Raw genomic sequence first — 22,192 nt, forward strand, 5'->3', positions numbered from 1 at the left:
CCTGTGATAATTTAAATGGAATTACGCACGTCTCCGGGGAAAGGTTCCTACTTATTCAGGAGAAGGAAATCTAAATTCAAAATTGACTCGTCAATCACAGCAATAAACTGTTTGTGATCTCAGGTCAAGAGACGACGGTGTTGAGGTGTCCGTTCTGGCTTCGGACCCCATCGTGATGATCACACGTGTGTAATTTACTCTTGAACTTTTGGGTACCCAGTTCCTTTGTGTCTTCAAATAGAGCCAATTTACTTGAAAAAAGATAAAAATAACTAATTTACCGCTTTAAATATTTATCTTGTCAACACATCAGATTTCACAGAATAGATCCAACAGCGGTTGTTGAAAAAAAATATAGCATTTATATAATAAATGATAGAATAAATTCTAACTGGTAATTAAAATCGATTCGTTAACGAGAACTACTCGACTGTGTTAGAGCGAACTAACCACATCCTCCCAACAACAATCGCCTTCTTTAGACTCTTCTGAAAGAGATGAATTCTTTCACTATTCGATTCACCCGTTGTTCCGCTCAATTTACCAAAAATATTAAAGTAGCTAAAGAATATCGCCGAAGCAAAAAACTTCAGCGATCCCATATGCCTTTCGCCAATGCACCGCATATGAAGGAGCATTAGAAGTTAACGCGAAATTTAGGGGCTATAAATTGCCAACATATGCTACTAAAAGATCTAGCGATACCAAACTGAGAAGCAGTTTTACTCTCATCACTTTTTACTCTGGCAAAACTTTACCTTAACCCAATGATCCACATCCATTCACCTAGATTCCCGGAAATTCGACGTCGAAATCTCCTCCTTCCCCTCAACATCTGCTATTTCAAACTGGCGCGTGCTCTATCTCACTTCGCAAATGTCGGTGCGCAATAGGACGGAAAAAAAAAATATATCCCGCTAGAGCTCGTGAACAAGTAAGTGGCAGTGGCCAAGATTTAAACGGAAAGATTTGTTGAAGGAGCTGCACGTGGTGACATGATATACATATTTTTCAGCTCAATTCATTCGACTTCTAATAGCCACAAGTTACGCCAACGCACACTCCACCTAACACGTGTCAATATGCCGTTACGACTGACAAATTAGGTGACAGCTATTTAGTTTTTCAATATCCGAAACTAGATCTATTCTTTATTCTGGTTCAGAATGTTTTCTCTGCTTCCGAATTGGAGTATTCTCGCTGTTCAAGTCAACCTGTCATTTTTTACATTGAATCTCTGAAAATTATCAACAAAAAAAAATACTAATGACTGAGTCTTGCAGATGACTAAACGGAAAAGGCTAATGTGAATTGCAGGAAGCCCCGCATCAATGTCCGTGATTTTCTCGGAAGTTCAATGTGCGATACCGGAAAAAAGTCACACGTAGTGGTAATACCCAACCCCCTCGGTTTTCCCCAGATACCCATAGAATAAAAAAAAACCAGATGAAAAAAGCAAAATAGACAGCGTCAATTCTCAAACCTGAAATAACAGGTTATCCATACCAGCACAAGAACCGAAGAGGAGCAGAAGGAAAGACGCCCTGAGATCCTGAAGAAGAGGAAGAAGGGAATGGAAACGGCACGAAAGCAGAAGAAATCTTGTGCTGATGTCTTTCGTTGTCGTTTGAAAACAAGTTCTATTTATACCCCAACATGAGACCATCAGCAGACCTACCTTGTCTCCACCATCTTCTCACGTACATTTTTTTTCAAATATTAAAAAAAAAATTCTTACCTTTCAGTGGTCCAGCCGAAATTACGAAACCAATCGTCAACAATTCAGCTGACCCTCCTCCCCGGTTATGTCCCCTCACCTTCACTTTTATTTCACGTGTGGCAAATACAGTTGGGGTCGTTGGACTCTAATTGCGGAAGCCAAAGGCACGCCAACGGGTTACATGCGATTTCGAATGCCGACTTAATAGGTGCGGTACAACCTGCCTGTTAACGCCTCCTTGTATTTTCCTTTATTTTTTTTCCTCTTCATTTTTTTATGCGATTCTTTCGCATCTCCCTACGATTGCGTGTGTATCCGTCTACCTCTCCCCATTGCATTGTCAGAGGAGCGGGCCGATGCAGCAGATCCCTTTTTTTCTGGATAGATTCAATCATCATTCAGAAGTTGTTATCTGGAATGCAAATGATCAATTATGAGGTGGAGAATGGGTAGTAGGTGAAGAAAGGATGATGGGAGGTTTCACTAGCATTTTTGCCAGGACCTTAGCATCACTAAGGGCATACACACCTGCTGCTTAGGTGCCCTCTTCCGTCAGGAGGGTGCTTTTGGTTTTCCTCTCAACCCGTCCACCGAGAGTAGACCCTTGCAGACATTAGGTCGCTGTAAACAAATCAAAACGTCGTTTCCGTTAATTTAACTATAATTGCTTTGTTTGTACATCAACAAGGTACTGGGTAATTCTAAATTTCAGTTTATATGACTGTCTTTTACGCTACCGTTGGGGATAATTAGGCGTCAGGTTCGGAAAATTCCGCTGACGTCCGTGATTGGAAGCTAAGTGAATGAATTCATGGTGGACAGTTATAAAAATATGTACAGTGCGGACGCAAGCCGTCACTCATTGGGAATTGTATTGGATTACTCAAGAGGGAGAAATGCCTTTCGTATTGTAATCACGACCAAACAATGTATCATGATTTTGGGTAATTTCAAGCCGTCAACGGACTAGCCTGTCAGAATACATGGAAGTGAATGAGAGCTAGGTCTGGGTTTCCTTTCAAATTGCTATTGTTTATTGGAAACGTAAACCAATCCTGTGTTACGAGCTTTGTCTGTAGTTGAATTTGTATTTAGCTCATATGACGATCAATGCAGTCGTAATATGACAGAACATTCATGATTTATGGCGCATAATTGTCTTCGATAAATGATAACATTTGATGTTATCTATTCTATGATGATATGATTGAACATATGTTGTGGTTGACATATTTTATTAGACTCACTATGTCATGATCCGTCATGTGCTGACATTTTTCACGAAAAGTGTCAAAATATAATCTAACTAGTGGTGAGATTACTTATCATTGTGTTATAATTATATTATAACCGAATAAATTCGTGGAAAAAGGAGACATCAAGGCTTTAAGTGAGACTTCTTCTGAAAAGTCAAAAATTACAGTGATATTCGGACGACGTGAAGTGCCACAAAAACATTCTTCTTCTCATGAAAAGGAAATGAATGTCCAGATGCATTCAGAGACATTAATCTCCAACAAACTCCAATTCAGAAGCTCAGATGTTTACACTGGTCCGTTATGAGGACCTAAGTGAAAGAAAAATGAATAAAAATCAATAGACAACCGTCCATAACTGTACATTAACCGTAATTTTATTGCACCAAAATGAATGGCCAATTACATTCATCATCATACATTTGATAAAAATCACAACCATTAACGGCAAGTGCTGGCTAGTGCGTGTTACAGGGGTCACTCCTGGGCACATTGGGAACCACCATGATTAAGACATTGAGGAACCACACATTGTCCCTGGCAACAGTTGGACGAAACATCATAGTGCGGTCCCTCCACACTCTTGGTGGGAACATCAACAACTTCGAGGGAAGAGCAAACTGCGATTTTATTATAATCGTGCGAGTGCCTTGTTTCCTTCATCTCTCTCTTTCTTATTATGTTTTTTTTAATGTACGGTTTTTTCACGTTTTTTTTGTTCGTACCACCAACGACAACAAACCAGGAAGAACGATTCTCGCCCGGTTAATGGCCAAATGTGTATTGGACAGAGGGCATTTGTTTCCAACACCAACAATTTCCGACCACGTTCCGTTATCGGAACATATTTCGTGGTCCTCGAACCCTGAAGACGACAAGTACTTTTAATTTAAGGATTTTTCGCTGGTAATTAATTGAGGAGCGACTGCTGTGAGCCTTAAAATTCGCGGACTGGTGGAGCAAAATTTCACCTGCAGTCAAGATCGATTATCTTGATATTATGGAAATCTTCGTGGCTTTTGGTAATTAAAAATCTAGTTCCACTAGGCTGAGCCTTAAAAAATCACAGGGGACTTCCTTTAATTAGCTACCGATTTAACTATTTTTTAATTACAGCAGTGATGAAAATTCTGGGGTTATAGAACGATATACGGAATTATCCAATGATTTTCATCTAATATTACAAAATTTTCTCAATCGATTTCACAATCAGCGAGCGAACTGTTCGATCCGTAACAGTTTTCTGAATAAAAATTCATCGCTCACTCGTCACTGTAAAAAACTGAAATAATGTATTAATGATATTCCCCGAGAACATATCGGAATGATATTACGAGTCGAATGTGCACCTGGCAAAGGACTCTCCCAGACATTCCGTCACACACGAGTCTGCGCCTATTTCACGGGTTTACCCGAAAAAAATAGCCACAGAGGTATCAGAAATAACGGAACAGTCAATTTAGCCTGAAAAAAAAAACCAAAGTTGGACTGGAATTTTTTTGGTATCGAAATATCTGTAAGTGATCTCACTTTTTTTACAATTTTTTTTTTTCGCAGGATTTCGTGTTGTCCATGGAAAGAAGTTCTTCATGGATTACCTCGGAGGTTGGAATAATGTGAAGAATAGTTGTGGTGGAGTAGAGACCGATTATCGTTGAAGCGTGACGGAAATATGCGAGACACATTGCCCGGGCTTGGCCAACGGTGCAACTCTAATCTAGTACCGGATTTTTAATGCATTTGAATGAAGCCAAGTGGGACCATCCCTTTTTTCTTTCATTCAATTTAGATAGGGAATAAATGACAGAGGTATTGATACGGATTTCATTCGAAAATTCTCTAATACGCGGCACCACCTCCAGATAATTGATTCAGATATCAATCCCAAGATTCTATCCGACTAACGGAGGCTAATGCTGTTATGATAAATGTCGGACGGTCTAACGCCTTTCGAAAGAATCTCCGTCATTCCGAATCGAGATCAAATCAAGATGTCATTATCCGAAATTCAATTCTATTAGACCGATGATGTAATGACATGATGTACCTCTGATTGTTGGTCAAATTTTCACAGTTAATATTTCTAATCATGTTTGATTCCTTTCCAGTTGATTATCGTTCTTATATTCCCTAGAAGAATAAAATTAAGACAGAAGTACGTGGTTGTCCTTAATAGAGATAATTTACATAAATTTACAAAAAGTAATAAAATGAATTGTTGTAAGTATTATCAGGATTCTTCATTGATTTCCTGCCCGATGTACACATTGGAATTTACACTTCCTTTATCCTCCTGTGCGGTTTTGCATCTCTTTGCACTCACCATTTTACACTGTCGGCACGACGAATCTCTGCAAGGCGGCATCGGCAAGAAAATATTATGTCCATTGTATGCTTTTTATTCTCCTTACACTCACAAGACCACAGAAACTTTTCAACAACTTTCATCGGATTTCCTTTTTCTTCTCAATGCTGAGTTATGTCGGAGAAAGAGATAACAACCGAAAGAGATTGGAAAACTTAGATTGTTATATTATCTATTTTAGGTCTTTCCATTGACAATCATTTATCAAAAGTTATTTCCAATTAATGGCCTGTTTTATTTTTATTGAATTCAACGTCATGACAACGGAAAATTCACGTCGCCATGTTGAATTTATTGTTCCCAGTCTCATTGATTTCTCTGTAATTCATTTATCCGGGAGTATTTCACCAGTAGAGGATAAATTCACTCAACATCTCGCAAATTAATCACAGTTTCATGCGCTTTGAAGAATGTTAATGTCATTCTCGAGCAGGTAATGTTCTTCACTTCCTCACCTGAGATGTTACACGGAAATTATCCACTTCAAGTTGGTGTTATAAATACGATTGGAATGTATGAGATGATTTAGATTACGGATCTTCCTGCTCCCAAATCACGTGGCCAATGGGGTCTTACCAGCTTACGAGAGTCGAGATATCACGGATGAAAATTGTTCCGACATTTTTTGTATTCATCCACGTGTCCTGTCTTTTGTCTGTCAAGGTCCTTTCACAGTCACGTAACGGTATGAATATTTCGGCGAGACTCGTTCACTTATTATCGTTGAAGCATTCGGATATGCCGAGTGAGTATTTTCATGTTGATCTTTTTTTCAAATGACTTCTATGGTAATACCTGGGGCAGGACAGAGTGTGAACGAGGAGGATGTGTGGATCTACCCAATCGGCAAATTTTCGAGGATTTGAAGTTGGAGCGGATGCAGAAAGATTTATCCTGCCAACAGTTTTCCTTCAAAGCCGACAAATTAATGAATGATTAAAATTTTTCCTTCTTGAGAGAAGAAAAATATTTTTTCATCCTGAAGCTCCCCTACATATTCCAACGCATTTGAGGGACAATTCAGACATAAATTGTTGCAATATTTTATCAAATCAATTTTATATCGCTCTATCACAACCGGCCGTAATCATTATTATCTTAATTTTTTATTTAAAAAATTTTGAACGCTCCCCCATACACTCACCAATAAGTTTCGCCATTATCCTTATCCTCACTCACCGACGATTTGGTTACAAGAAGTGGATGAGGGGGTTTCACTCGGGTGTAATCAGTAACGAGGACCGTAGATTGAAGACGGCCTTAACAAGGCAGTTATTGTTGCCATTACGTTAACTCACCGCGATCTTAAGAACTCGAAGAGGCCAAGATGGTGATGAATACCTGAGCGCCAGAGTGATTACAGTCAGATGTCCCTGGGGCTAGAGGGACCAACGGTATTGAGGTGTGAGCATCGTAGAATGAACGAAATATAAAAAAAATAATAAAACAAAGGTTAACACTACAAACCGAATCTCTCACTATTATTTTGATAATCTCTTCCTTCTTCTGTCAGCGGGAATCCAATTTCGATGAGCGTGTAATTGCCAATAGATGACTCGTGGTCCAGAAATCATAGTCATGGCTATTTTTATCACACCACGAATGGTATAATTACGAGAAAATTATCATTGAATATATTAAACGGATGAGCACATTTTTATTGGCCAATCGATTCATTATAAATCAATGGACTTAATAAGTCTGTCGTTCAACCCGAGAATTTTACAATGGAAAAAACGATAAATAAATTAACGCGAGGCTGTGATGTACTGAAAAAGTGTCGAGAAAATATAGAAGAAATTGTAGATGAGCTCGTCTCTGCACAACTCGCCTTGATGATTATTAAATCCTTCGAGCAATTTGAGAACGAATCATGAGATATTTTTTATCTCAACTTTTTTTTATGTTAAAATCACTCATTTCCTAGATGATAAACTTATTAATAACCCTGTCCCTTGAGACGAGAGGTCAATTATACTCTGGTCGAGTGAAAAAAAAGAGAAATTTCCATTTTTTTTTCTCTTCAAATAAACCACAAAAACAGGATACAGAAATACCTCAGCAGATACAATTTTACAGATCCTTGATATCCTTAGGCAACAGGATGCATAATTAGACTGATGACGTGATGACCAAGGGGCACGAAATGATGGTGCATATGTGAGAAGTTTCCTTCTTTTATGACGTCCACTGGACGACTTAGGACCGGAAAAACCTTTGTTCCCGGCCATTCGCCTCGAGCACAACTTCCCGTCTTCTCTTCTTCAACTGCAACCTCATTATCTTGTTACCAATGAAAATCATTTTGGTGAGTTAAAAATCATCTTTTTTCACCCTTCCCTCCTCCCGCTCGTTCTCGCATCAACCGCAATAGACTGCGGTACGTTAATGAATACATTAGTCACTGACAGAAGAGAATGCCTCACTTATTAAAATTTTTCGTAATCTCTCAGAAAAATTTTTTTGTCAGAATGCCTTGAGAATTTCCAGCGAGATCGATGGTACAATCTATGATGAGTAAAGATATTGAGTAATAGTGCTGCTGCTGAGTGTATACAGTGACAAGTTTGAAAAGTGTAACGGCATTTAGCTCAGGCTAATGGTAAATAAATACTTCACCCAAACGTTCACACGAAATTGACATGTTTTTGGCTACAGTGTCAAAAGAGAGAAAAAAGAAATCAATCATTAATCGACTGGATTAGGTCAATTGAAATGGAAATGGAGGCACCAGATAAGGGAATCAACTTAGTCGACATAAAGAAAAGGGATTTCAATTTTTTATTTCAAGTCGTGAACAAATTCGACAGTAATTCGGAATTCACCGACAGAATTCCTATGGAAATTCAATTCCTCTGAAAAAGGCGAATGAATTCACCTTCTGCTGATTCTGTCCGCAAATTTCTCCATCGACTTTCTCCCACACGATATCGTGATTTATACCGCAATTTTTTTATCGATTTTCCTGCGCAGATTGGACAAAGCGAATTGAAAAATTCCAAGGCCATCGCAGTACAATACCTGCTCTATGATCCGGCAAACTAAATTCTCTGGTTAATGTATATGCACACATTGATCGTTGGAAAATTCCCCGGAATCTACTTTCATTCCGCTCTGCCGACGGGGTGCACTCCGAATTAATGACATTAGCCATCAAGTTATTGGTCCGTGGGGGCTTCAGTGGATAATTGCATTCATTGACAGAGACAGTGACTCCATCTCCTTTAACTGATAATTTATCGGAGGTGAGTAATTTCGTGAATTCACTTCGTGTGGGGCCACCACCTTTTTCCGACTCTCGATGAGGTGAGAGGCTAAATCACGAATTATCGATGCGGGTCAGGCATCCTGGGGGATTGACCCCTCTTTATATCGCCGGGGATGAACTGACCTGCATTGAGAGACAGTACTGGGATACTGCCTTTGATCCTGAAGCTCGCCACCCTAACATCAGACGACTTTTTCGATATTCAATGGCTTTTCATCACTGTCTGTAGACCCTCGGTGATTGTCTGCTATCGTAGGGGGACGAATTCACATTTTTTTCCGGATAATCAACATTTCATATTCACTAGGGGAGAGTGGATGTGATTTCGCTACTAATGCATTATTCTCGGCCTACGATTCCCTCAATATCAAATAACACAGAATTTTTTTGAGATGAGTATGAATTTCCGCAATTTTTTCTAATTTTCGTGATGAGAAAAAATTGTCGGTGACATCCAGAGGGTCTGGGAGGGCTGCAAAAGGGCCCAAAAATCACCGAGAAGAGGGCACATCCAGGTAGAGCTGTCACACAAGTCGATGACTCCTCCAGGATGGCAGTGAATTCCGGTGAATTATCCGATGTCCCTGGAGAGATCAAACTGAAGAATTTCAATCCCGACACCCACGACATTTGAGTAGGGACAGTGGGAACAGATTATTTCTACACCTGAGGATTTCTACATGCCCTAATGCGATCGATGACATCCCGACCAGTGACGAAATGTGAATAAAAATCCGTCTCTACGGAAATTCCATTACAAATGGATACGAAATACAACTCTAGATGGGAGGATGCGAGATAAATTGTATATTTCTATCGTGTTAGGAAGAAAATAAAATTTCCTGGACAGTTGGCTTGTACTCTTGAGAAAAGGGCTATTAAATGTGATTTAAGGGAAACAATACTGATATATGTTCAGTTTTCCCTGAATGTTCAACGACATTACAATTTTTTAAACCGGATTCAGGTGATAATTTGTGAATTTAATTGACCGCCAGTCGGACCAGTCATAGATTTTTTTCCTTGCGCATTAATTTGTTGAATGTTCAATTCAATTCTCCTCCAAAGCTGGTGAATTTAATTCCCAGTACAGAGCCACAGACCCAGTGAAACGAGCATCTTCCGTAAACAGCATGTCTCTGGCAGTTCATAATCACCACCAGAGTAGGGACATTATTTCTTCTTGGTGCAATTGCCGAAAGCCGGAGAGTTCACCCTGGCACGTGTAACAGACAGGGTAAAAAGGGAAAAAAAGGAGGGGTGACGTCATGTCCACACAAACAATGTCCGCTATAACGTGAAGAGAGAAAGAAAAAGGGACGAGAACAGATGAAAATGAAAATCATTGACAGGAGGGTGATTTTCGATCAAAGGGATTTGCACGAGGGGAATCGGAAAAACGAACAGGCGGATAATTTATATGACATATGATTCACGAGGACCGACTGTCACCGTCCAACGAATAATGGACAAGTGGTGCATTACCATCGGAAAATACGTCGAGTCAAACTGATGGGACGCGAAAAAATTAATTAAATGTGGAAATGATTGATTTTTTTTTTCAATATCCCGTAATAGCAACAGCAGCAGTATCACCCTCTTCACGTGGTCAACGTCTTCGTCGAGAAATCTACGTGAAAATCTCGTGAAATTTTCTGTCATATTTTAAAGTACTAAAAGATGTATGGAATTGTCTGTTGGTGCCATACAACAAGAGGGGAAGAGCTTTAACAGCTTCATCTCCCTCACTTTCACCTAGCAACGCTATTGATTTCCTTCCTTCCCTTTACTTGTCGTATTCCATACACAGTTGGACCCCAAAGATAAAATCCGCAGAAATAACTTGATTTGAAGAATAAAAACGAAGACTGAGAAAAAAAATTCGCCGAGTAAATGAATCGCGTCTTCCGGCGATAGGATCAGATTTTAATTCGAGAGACGAATAATATTCACAAAATATTGCCCACAATATTCACAAAGCCCGTAAATTTCAATGTTAATGGTGCAGCCACCGCGAAGAAGTGCGAAAACCCTGTGCGTACTGAAAAAAATATTGAAATCTCTTCATTTTACAATTTTGCCTCGATATATATCTTAATATTCTTCGCTGTTGCATTCACATCTTTGATTCAATAAAACTGTAGATTTCATACCGCGAGCTGTTTACGAGTGATACTGGGGTGGCACACGCAGCCGGAGACCCGGAAAACTATCACCAGTATTGGCTCTACCTCTTTCATTTCATCTTTTATTTTTTTTATTCCCTCGGAGGTCCTTTCGGTACGACTGGATATCGCGGGGAAGATTCCCTGGGGCGTTGTTGCATAATACAACGATTTCCCTGAGTGATTCAAGGGAGCTATTTTCGAACGAACTTGCTAATGTAATTTTGAGGTTTAGGGAGAAGATAAATTTTCGGAATACTCGGAAATATTTGATTTAAGGGGTCGACTTGAAGTAGTTGGTGATCCTGGTTTCATTCTGGTTCAATAGAAAAATTGCACGTCACAATTAATGGCGCAGATAATTTATTCGAGTGACGAGAAACCGCTGGGAAGTGATCAAACGAAGTAGTTCAAGTCGACGGAAGTTGTCGCTGAGTTGCAGGCTCTCGGACTAAGAGAGATTGTGACATTGCAGTCGGGAGGTTCTCTGCAAGACTCATTCTTTAATTTCAATGGCAAGTTCGAGGAGGGGGGGGGGGGGGCATACGATGTCTGAAGTTGACTTTATGTTTCGATGAATTTTATTGCGCAAAAGTTCATGGGAAAATAAGGAAAAAGTTTGAGGAAAATTGAATCAAAACCCGTTTCGGTGGCGCAGTGGTATAAAAAAATTTAAATTTTGTTAACAATCGGGTAGTATTTTTAAAAGTAACCGTGATAATAATAATTCCTTCGCTGATATTCGATTGTCGATATTTTACGAGTAAATTTAGCTAATTTTAGAATTCTTCAAATATCGATTACAATCATTTTCCGTTAGAAGAAAAAATTACCTATGGTAATGCCCTCTCCCTATGGAGTATTCTCACCCAAATGCATTCAGTCCTCATCTCCTAGCAGGGATTTGACGCATCGTTGATGGAATGCCACTTTTGAATAAAAATTCCGAAGGAAATTCGGAGAACTGTAAGGAATTGGGCAACCATTTAAGTAGATTACTTTTTAGTGTCTGAATTGATTAATGTCAATTTCTTAATAGAGGTAGGCGGATGAGAGATGAAAGAGCTTAAATTTTATCGAGATAAGAATCATCCCCGGTAGCTCAATTAGAAGAGTAACGGAACGTAAATTAGGGTATGTAGTGTGGCAGTACCTGAGGACCTCTCGCGAAGGAGAGAAGAAAAGATCGAACACAGGGAAATTGGAAAACATATCGAATCATAAGCGCAACAATTGCATAAAAATAATTCCATATGTTCCAAATAAAGACTCCTTTTCTCACCAGATAAATTTCGAACTTTAACCCCTATAATTTTCTCTCCAAGATTCTAATTTTATTTGACGCCTTAACAATTTAGTGACCATAATTTGTTATTCTCCGAAAATTTATTGATCGTAATTCCCTCAATCTTCACCTGAAACCGGAAATTCTGACGATTGTCCCGCTAAATTAAATTCAATGACAACCTGCCAGAAATAACTCCCGGCTGTCCACGAGGCATAAAAATCGTAATAAAAAATCACCAATAAATACATTCTGACAAAATCAGAATGGTTGGCAAGCCCATAAAAATCCCATGAGCTACCCAAACCCTATGTAAAACAGATGAGCTTATCTATCTCCCGAATCGCACCGAATTCACCTCAATCGCACCATTACCTCCTCCCCCGACCTTGAAACTCATCTCAATAATCCTAATGTAATTCAATGCAACATCCACCATAATGATATGCATCTTTTTATATACCTCGACTAGTGAATGAGAGATAGTAAAATTGTAAACGAGTGAATGGGTGAAAGTGCGACCGATTAGTGGGTAGAAAATTGTACCCACGTACACCCATTGAAACTGAGAGTAATTTTCTCTGTCTAACCACCACCTCCTTTCACCTTTCTCCCATGCATTGAAGTGAGATAAGCCTATTTTCTCCCTCCCCCGTAACACCTCCAGCCCCTCTTGACGTCTTTGGAGTGGCTTTCCCCACCTTCAAACGATGATTCTTTCTCCTCTTTGGCTGGAACGGGGGAATTCAGGTCAAGTTCACTGTCTGTCCAGGCCACCTCTCTTATTCTTTCACTCAACTCTCATTTCCTCTCTTTTCCACTCGGTAAGTATGACTTAACCTTCTCCTCATCTCACTTTTTTCATCTCTCCCTCCTTATTCACCACATTCAAGGCATATTTCAAAGTTCTTTATCCTCTCCTTTTTTATTATTTCTATTGAAGACTTGCTCTATCCACTGGAACTGTATCTCTAGCTTATGCAAGAAGCACTTTTTACGGAGTGGAGACTATTTCACCGCCTACGTAGAGTGGAATTGTTGAAGGAGTGAGACTCAAGTGATTGGATCTCTTTCCTTTTTCTCACTGTCTCTCTCACTCACTCTCGGCTGCGTGCTCCTGCCGATTATGTCAGTGTCAATGGCACCGAGCTGGGAGAAACACCTCAGCGTGTGAGAGCCTCTCTCTGTTACGTCCTCGATGAGGTTCGCTGAACCGAATTCTCATGTGCTTCGGTTAAATATACAATTTACTTACACATTCAATATACAACGCATGAGTTACTTTACTATTTTTGGCAGCTTCTCAGGGTGCGGGAGGGGTGGACAAGGGCGAGGGGGGTTGGAAGGAACTTCTCCCCGATTCGCAGAATTTTTGGAATTCGCGAGTCTCTTCGAGTTCAGAAATTCTAAATTTTATTTATTTGTTCATCTATTTATTAATTTATTTCTGTTGTTATTGATTCCCATTGAAAACTGATTTGAAATTCTCATTTTCAAAATTAAAATTTAGGTGATGTGTTTTCTGAGCGAAGGGGCTGGTTGAAAGGGGTGGGCTAGGATGGTCTGCACGTAACTGGAGAATCTACTTGGCTGGTCTTAACTACTGTTTTGGGAAATTCAAAACCTACCGCAGCCCCAGCTCCACATTTTCCGTCTTCCCCTCTCGTTCCGAGTTAGACTTACGAGCTTCCCATACTATAATATTCATCAGTGTCAAAAATAGTTGATTTGAAAGTTAGAATCAAAAGGCGGTATGTACCGGAGGTACAGTTAGCTGATGTTAATCACTATCAGATACGCCCTTTCATTACTCATAATTTTTTCATATGGAAGTGTCGTAAGCATAATGGATTCGTCTATTAGAGCTGCGGGACACCCCCAGAAGAGCTCTTCTAAATCGACTAACCGACAAATTCCTAATGTCAATTTTTTTTTCATCAGTGCAATAATATTTAATGATATAGAGATATTTTCCATAAATTGACGGGGGCGCTAGGACGTATTCTAGTTTAATTGTTGTCGTACATTTAACATAAATTTCTTACCGTTTGATGTGATTTCAAACGATTTTTATCTCGAATCAAATGTAGAGGAGATATAAAAAGAAATGACAAGTCCCTGAGTTGAGAAGACAAATAAATAATGACGAAAAAGGAAGAGCCAATCGCTTATGAATATAATTAAATCTTTGCCAATAAATTCTAAACCCAACCGAAGTCCCTGAGAAGTCCAAAATCCGGTCAAATAAATAATTGAGGTCTTAAACAAAGCAATTAATGGGAAAAATATTTTCATTCCAATGAAACTGGTTCTGAAATATTTCGCCCAATTCTTAACGATTGCTAAATTACCATGAAACTCATTTCTCCATCGTACCAGTTCAAAGACCTTCAAACTCACCGATGTGAACCGTTAGAGTGTGACTTTTTAAATCTGCAAAAATTCCCATCCACAGTTCTCCGTAAAAAATCGATTTCCAATTGATGTTACATCGAAAATATCAAATTTTTTTCAGGGGATAAAATTTGTGATGCAATGTCCGAGAAATTCTTTGGCATTACCCGGTGACTACAGAGTCAGGGTTACATGGTAAGACGGAGAAAGAGGAGACACACGCAGGTGGACCACCTGACTCCTGCTCCTGCAGGTAATTTTTCTCCCTCAGCCCCGTCTACCCCGCGAACTCTTTCTCACTCACACACACTTTTCTTCACTGTTCGCACAGCCCACGCGCAGGCGTGTGCGCTCGCACGTCAATTTGCGTGAGGTATTCACCACAGGAGAGACCGAAGAGGATTTGTTCTTGGAAAGCATTGGGTCTCGGAGGAAACTGTGAGAATTCTTTGCTCTGAGAAATCAATGACGTTATTGGGATTTTATTCGTATTATCATTTGATCCGAAAGTTTTTTGCCGGACTCCTGACGGTTTTCTGGACAAGCGACATTTCTTTTCGATAATTATTTCACCACAAATTTTTTTTTAATGTATCAACTTCCCGACCCAGCAAAAACGAGTCTCTGGACTCCACACACCTCGTGAAGACATTTTTCAGACAGCAAAAAAGGTCTGAATGAAATGAAATTTGTCGCAGTTTTAATCCAAGAGGTACCTGAATGTCTTAATTTATTTTTGAAGTTCAGAAATGTTTTCAGTTCAGTGAGAACCTGTTTAGTGTCTGGAAAATGCCTGTGATAGGGATGTGACATTAAAACATTTTTTTTTAATGTAAAACGGTAGAAGAATGCGCACAGGGCATTGTTTATGAAAAATATAATTTTCGAATAAGACGCACTGAAGATACTGTTCGAGGAGGATTTAAAAACAAAGTTGTTTTTGTTAATTAAATTCAGAAGAAGGTATCATCTATACAGCAATCCATCAAGAAACTCTAAAACCAGTGAATAAATTAATGACCAAATCAAGAAAACGCGGAGCCTACACGGAACTATTTTGCGTCTTACTAACCGATAATTTCGAATTAATTAATAGAAGGCTTTGACCAAAATTCGCTTCAAATATAAACAGGATTATAAAAAAAACGAGCTTCATCGCTCAATCCACATGAGACGAAAGTATTGTCTCATCCGCGATCCTCCCATAAACTCTCAAAACTGCATCATCCAGCCCCATTCAATCCCATCTCCATCAAAATCAAACGATTAAAGTGATGACCGAATCATGAAAACGCGGACGCACACTCACGGAAGGGAAAAAAAATCACAAGGATATCCGCGAAAAAGGGGGAACTAGTCCGAGTGGTAGGGGTGTTAGTACCCCCTCAAGATGAAAGAACCTCATGATCCCCATGCAGAAGATCCACTCCCCCCTCCCCATCGCCCTGTACCTCATCTCTCTCTATTCCTCGCCAATCAGCTAAGACAACTCCTAAGGATGGGAAACGGTTATGGGTCCGAAAGAGTTAATGGAGTGGCGGAGAAGGGGGTCTCCGTAGGCATCGAGTCAAGTCCAGTCCTCCTACCCGATCACCCAAGGTATTTAAGGTACCGGGAACTCCCGGCTCTGGAGTAGTTCACTTCTGTTTGGTGCGGCGGTGTGAATTAAATATCGTGAACAACGCGCACCGTCGGTACAACAAGTGAAGTTCAAATAGTTGAATAAATAATCGAGTAACTCTTGTTGTTGTTCAAGTCGACGACGATCTTCAGAAAATTAAATTTTTCTAAGCAACAAAAAAAAAAATCATCTTCCGTGGATTAAATTAATATAAAAGGTGAATATTGAATAATAAATTGGATAGGTCGCTACTTACCTTCGGTGCTACAGTAAAAAATATAAAAAAAAAAAAAGAAAAACTTACCCCACCAGATAAAGGTTGTCCCCCACCTTATACCAAGCAGTTCCCTGACACTCTATCCCCCGCGGTGGTTCGCCCTTCTTCAAGTTCAGCCTCCCCCGCGCGCGCATCACGCGCTCTCACGAAACCCGGCACATCTCCACGCCGAACGTTTATTCGACTCGCGCGCGCCTAACAAGCCTCACTCGATCGCCGGCTTCCGTACCGACGACACTGAGCAACTCAAAATCATTTTTTAGAAGTTTTTCATTCTATTTAATATTTAATGGTTGAGCACTTTTTGTGAGACCCGACGAGCGTTGATTTAATTCATTAATTATTATATATATTTTTTTTTTCGCAACGAGTAATTGAATTTTTTTCTCTTTTGTCGGTGGAAGAAGACAAGTGGTCAAGGATTTTTTTTACCCGGAGTTTTTTTTCACGGGGCTCATTTCGGAGGGATCGAGAGAGATTGCAAGAATTAATTGGACACGAGGAGAACTGAATTGCTCCGGGTAAGTTGATTGAGAAAATTTGAATGATTTTTTTTTCATGATAAACCGTGAGATAAAGTGGACCTGTGATGCTGTGATAATCAGTGATGTAGCCGTATCAAAGTGGAGATACTTCATATTTCTTATGTTTTTTTAGGATTGTAGTTGCGATTATAGTGAAGACGAATTGTGAAAATCGCGGAGGATTGATTTTTTATTAATCGATAACTTGGGATGATGCAGGGAGTGCGTCCGGTTGTAGTAATTAAATTGCAATCATCGCTATTGAGTCAATTATAAATTCCATAATTTTTTGCTCGAATCGTTTGTCTTTGTAACATCCGCGCTTGCATGCTCCTTTCTCGTAAAATAGTCGGGCCAGTTTATCACTGCATTGTTTGAAGAAAAAATGCATGAGTATTTGTGTTAAGATTCCCAAAAAAAATGAGAGAGGAGATGCAGACAATCGAGGAAGACGGGTTCCGGCGTTGTATCTCAAACATTTAGGGTTATTGAAAATGAAAGGGGACGAAATACGGAGTGTGGTGGAGACGGAAGAATAAAGAAATGTAAATTTTCGGAATCTAGAGTTACATACCGACGCTTTTGTCTGCTACCGGGGCCCCACGTTCTGTGTTCCTAGAAAAAAATATATAAATTTTTAACTCCGGCGAAGTATTTCCAATAATTGAATTAAAAATCAATTAATCTTTTTTAGGAATTATTTTAAGCTAATCAGACAAAATGGCAGACGTCCTGTCCATCACTTTCAGAAAAAATAGTAATCGATAAATATTGAAGAACGAAAAATTATATTTTAGGAAATAATTAATCGTAAAGAATCGTTTGGAATTTGCAATCAATTTTTTTACGAATGACTGCGATGTCTGGAGGTAAGACCGAATAATTTTGACAGATAAGCAAATTCGTACGTGAAAGAAAAATTTAATTCATTACCGTAATCACCGTTTTTGCAAAAATCTGCCGTCCGATCATGAAGTGATGGACATAACGAAATGAACTGGCTGTCATGTTTAGTCAGAAGTACGAAACTCACAGTTCGCTCACAGATTACAAAATCGACGTGATCGTAATTTTTCAACCACAATCCAGGTAAAAATTGCGGAACACTAAAAAAAATTACGTGATGATCCCATAAAATTTTCTCCAACCATTTTGCTCCGGACTTGCGGAAAAGATTCGCTATTTTTATTCAGTATTTCTCTCTCCTCAGTGAAATCGCAATCCATACAAACCGAGAATTGGTTTATTTGAACTTAACGAGCTTTATTTGAATCAAATCAATCGTCATTTGACTCTAATGGAGAATTCATTTGATAAAAAGAGGAAATTGGCACTCAATCGAAATATTTCCAGGAATAAAATCAAAAATGGATGAATCGTTTTTAAAATAATTTTGCAAGGATTATCTCGATATGATTCTGTCTAACAAGGCACGAGATTCAAGATCTTGTAGAATTTTGATAAATTCGATAATCGATAAATAACAAGTAAATGATGGCATTTTATGGGACATTAATCCCTGCTTAAATGATCAAAAGAAAGAATCACTTCTAACCCGCGAATAACTCTCTGACGAATGACTGTGAAGTATCGGGGAAGGAATAACTGATTTTGCTCCCGAGACAAGTAATCCTAATGACTTCTCGTAATTATCGACAGACAATCAACTTTGGATATGAGGAAAACATAAACTTCATTGTTGTAACCGGTGTCTGTGCAAAAATCTCTCATCCGATCATGACGTGGTCGAAATAAAATGGATTAACGGACTATAGTCCGGTGGAATCGCAAAGTCACGCGATAAAAGGATTTAAAAATAAAAGAATGAAAAAAGAGGATAGAGTTACAATGGGGGGAGAGAATGAGAGATCAGGAGGATGTGAGGTTTAGCTAAGATAGGAAGGACGAAGATATATGGTGGAGGGCTAAGAAATCGCCCGAAGGATCCTAACATAAGGAGGCAATAGCCGTAGAGAATCGGTGAACGTTGGCAACAGAATCGTGAGCATTCGTTTGAAAAAAAGAAAAATATCCGTTGGTGCGCAGCAAAAAATTGTGACAGAAAAATTTGGAATAAAAAGGATAGTCATTTAAGAGAAAAAAAATTCTTCGTATCTCGAGAGCTGAAGCGACTGAACTCAATTTTTTGACAGTGAAATATCCCCGAAGATAATTATTAGATAACGGGGAACAGTTTGATAACAATTAATAATTATTGCTATGAAAAAATTGTTCAGAATAGCTCCGGACAGACTGAGCAGTCATTTTACCGAATAGTTTTCGAGCTGAGGGCTAATTTTGGACTTTTTTTTTAATGTTTCACTCTTTTTGTCACATTATGACTTATTCAATATATTATGAATGCAAAAAAATCGGATTGTTGGGGACAGGGGGGCCACATTCACCTTATTTCTCCGCCGAATACCAATGACGCTTAACGTAAAATTTGCCCGACTGTCTCGTACGTTTTTTTTCAGTTCGTTGAACCTCGAAAAAATATTTCCCCCAACCCCATGGGCAATCCGCAACTCTGATACACTCTCTGTGAATGAAATAATAACGATTAAATTATTTAAATGATTACGCTTGCCGAACGAAAAGAGAAATTAATTTGTCCATCGAATATCGGAGCTGCTCGGAATCCACTGCTGCAGATGAAAATTTACGTAAGCGTTAATGACGTCCGTGAGAACGACCACAGGTGAATGTGACCGATTTACCGAATAGTAGATATAGAGGTTAGGTGACATCGCCCGGTCAACCGTGTCCCCTCGATTAAGCCCAATCGCTTCTCAGTTGTGTGTAACATGTATTCAGGTGAAAAAATAAACGAGGAGAAAAAAAGAATGTAGAGACAGTCGGCCAATACGTGCAATGGATCTACAACGCGTACGTTAAAAATTCGCGACCATTCAAATCACTTGTGCGCAAACGTACAATAACTATTGGGTCATACGCAACGGTTGGAGTTCATGAAATGCATTTATAGTGGAATAGAGATTGGAATACAAAATCATGGATATTTATTAGAACTGTGTCATGAGGACTAAGTTCTAGCCGAATCATTAAAAACTTCGAGAGCATCAAAAAGGATTTTCCGTAATTTCACATTAAAATTTCACACTTTTCGTGTTATCAGACAAAAAATCTTATGACCTGCGAAACTTGACACTTCATCGATAGCAACTCATTGAAGAGAGTCTATCTCTCCAGAGGGGTGTCCATAAATCACTTAAGCATTCTTCGGGGGAAGGGATATGCACTCGGTAGACATTACGGTTTATAAAATTCGGCACTCAGGGGGGTCTTAGGGGATATCACGTGTATTTTCTTCAATAATAAATGTTTCCCAATTAATAAACTGCCATTAATGAGGTTAATACGATGGGACTTAAAACAGAGAGATGAATGTCCAAATGTTATAGAATATCGATTTATGGTAAACGATTTTTGAAATGAAATAATTTTTCATTGAAAAAAAATTGAAAGAAATTCTTCATCTACCTCGACATTGAAATGATTGAGCCCAGGTACCTGGTCCTATTAAATAACCTCTAGAACGTGAAATCGTAGGAATCCAGTCTGACCAATTGGCCACCAACAGTTGTTTCACTTAACCTACATATTCACCCCACTAACTTACACTGTCTCCTCTCCGACATTATCAGTGGTTCATATCAGAAAAAAATCCCCCCGATTGTGGACAAAAGTATGTATAACAAGCTGTCGAGACTAGAAGTACTTACTCAGGATCCAAAACCAGTCGGCATTAACCTTGGCTCATGTTGCCCTCAGCCAGCTCCATTCATTCTTCACGTCTTTTTGCACCCCTATTTCTCGGTCTGAAAAATAAAAAATAAACTAAACAAAAAACCCAAGTGTTAACTCGAATATAAACGCCAAAGAGTCCACTCGAATTTACCCCGAGATTTAGTTGCACATTGTCTCACGAGGCCAGATTTATTATTACTATTGAGCAATAGGGGTTGTTGAACACTTCACAATGTTACAAGAGAAGGAATTTACCGCACACCAGAGAGAATATGGATCTTTTATCTCTTCTCCTAGGCGATGGAGACTAACCATAAATTTTGCAACCTGTGTGAAAGGGTTTAGCCTACGTATGTATTTGTGTGTACAGCTATCCATGGGACGAGTCTGTACGATCGAATAATCAGTAACCGGTAACAGGTTGCTGGACCACGTGTGTGAGTAATGCACCACCAGTCTAAGCTATTTTGTGGTTAACGGGTGTCAAAATAACAGAGGAAGTCTTAACCACTAACGCCATTGTCAAGTGCTGTGAAAAATTCTTCGCAGGTTGTTCTATTGCCGGAAGATTTTTATGTTAATCAGCTGTAGGTTAAGAAATCGAAGGGTGGGTGGATGAGGAAGCGAATTAGGATTCAATTGAAATCAAACTTTTCACGATCCCGAACGTCTAACAGTATTATTCCTCAGACATTACCTCATAATTAGTGCATTAATGAACAAAAATAATACCTCAGGTACTTGACAGCAGTTGGGTGAAAAAAAAAAATTACGACATTACGGAAGCATACATTCCTCCAAGTATAGACCGAGAGTACCGCAATAAGTGTACAATCACGGAATAAAATTAATTCCCCCCTTCGTCCTCCCCCCCGACGTACTTCTTCTGAGTTAGCTTTTTCAGTCATTCATTATGGAACAATGAAGCGAAATCCCATTGAATTTCCAATTCGAAAATCTTCAACTTCATGATAATGTATTTTACATTTTTTTTACGAATACTGATAGGGAAGTAGAAGCTGAGGTTTATTGCGAACGCACTGCCATCAGGATAGTACAGGGAAGGTAGAGGTTATACCGTAGTATTATAGTGGTAATACTGTGGTCAGTCTTGTAACTGCGGTAGAAAGGAAAATCATACAGTGGATGCATTAAAATATAGTAGCACATTCCTTACATTTGTTCGTATTTATTGTGCCATGATTTTTTAGTCAAAAATGACATGAGACCCATAAATATTACGTGGACTTTGAAAAACGTCTGGGAAAATAAAAATTTGCCTGTTTCCAATCCAAAAGGATCTGCTCCTCATAGAGTAAAAAGTTTGGTCTGCACTGTAACGAATTTTCTACTGGATTTCCCGACATGGGCTATTTCATTCATAAACAAATTATTCAGTTCAGGGCAATGAGGGCTGATCTGTTCAATGATCATTGATTTATTCGGAGGAAAGTTCATGATTTTTCCCCCTCGAATGGCATGTCAAAGTTGACATGAAGAATCATCTAGAGTTTGCGATTCCGAATCAATAAATCACCGGAATGAT

The 22,192-nt window shown here is 39.1% G+C and overlaps 3 protein-coding genes across 5 annotated transcripts in view; 2 read left to right on the forward strand and 1 right to left on the reverse strand.

The window, feature by feature from the left end:
• The window catches only part of LOC135159941 (telomerase-binding protein EST1A-like), a 110,107-nt gene extending 104,971 nt beyond the window's left edge, over positions 1-5,136 (forward strand). The window contains exon 16 of the mRNA XM_064116012.1: positions 4,534-5,136. Coding sequence (XP_063972082.1) covers positions 4,534-4,634 — 101 coding nt within the window. The 3' untranslated portion in view covers positions 4,635-5,136. The remainder of the gene's footprint in view (positions 1-4,533) is intronic.
• LOC135159960 (uncharacterized) overlaps positions 1-22,192 on the reverse strand; it is a 50,079-nt gene that overhangs the window by 16,248 nt on the left and 11,639 nt on the right. The window contains exons 5-8 of the mRNA XM_064116043.1: positions 20,622-20,717; positions 17,450-17,490; positions 2,249-2,341; positions 1,739-2,132 (exon numbers count right to left, since the gene is read on the reverse strand). Coding sequence (XP_063972113.1) covers positions 20,656-20,717 — 62 coding nt within the window. The 3' untranslated portion in view covers positions 1,739-2,132; positions 2,249-2,341; positions 17,450-17,490; positions 20,622-20,655. The remainder of the gene's footprint in view (positions 1-1,738; positions 2,133-2,248; positions 2,342-17,449; positions 17,491-20,621; positions 20,718-22,192) is intronic.
• Positions 16,081-22,192, forward strand: part of LOC135159940 (mucin-2-like) — a 35,287-nt gene continuing 29,175 nt past the window's right edge. The window contains exons 1-2 of one of the 3 annotated variants that reach the window (XM_064116004.1): positions 16,081-16,291; positions 16,756-16,872. The gene's annotated coding sequence lies outside the window, so the exon portion shown is untranslated. The remainder of the gene's footprint in view (positions 16,292-16,755; positions 16,873-22,192) is intronic. The other 2 variants (XM_064116003.1, XM_064116005.1) reach the window with 2 other exon arrangements.

Source organism: Diachasmimorpha longicaudata, chromosome 3, assembly GCF_034640455.1.
Source record: "Diachasmimorpha longicaudata isolate KC_UGA_2023 chromosome 3, iyDiaLong2, whole genome shotgun sequence".
NCBI classification, from domain to species: Eukaryota; Metazoa; Arthropoda; class Insecta; order Hymenoptera; family Braconidae; genus Diachasmimorpha; species Diachasmimorpha longicaudata.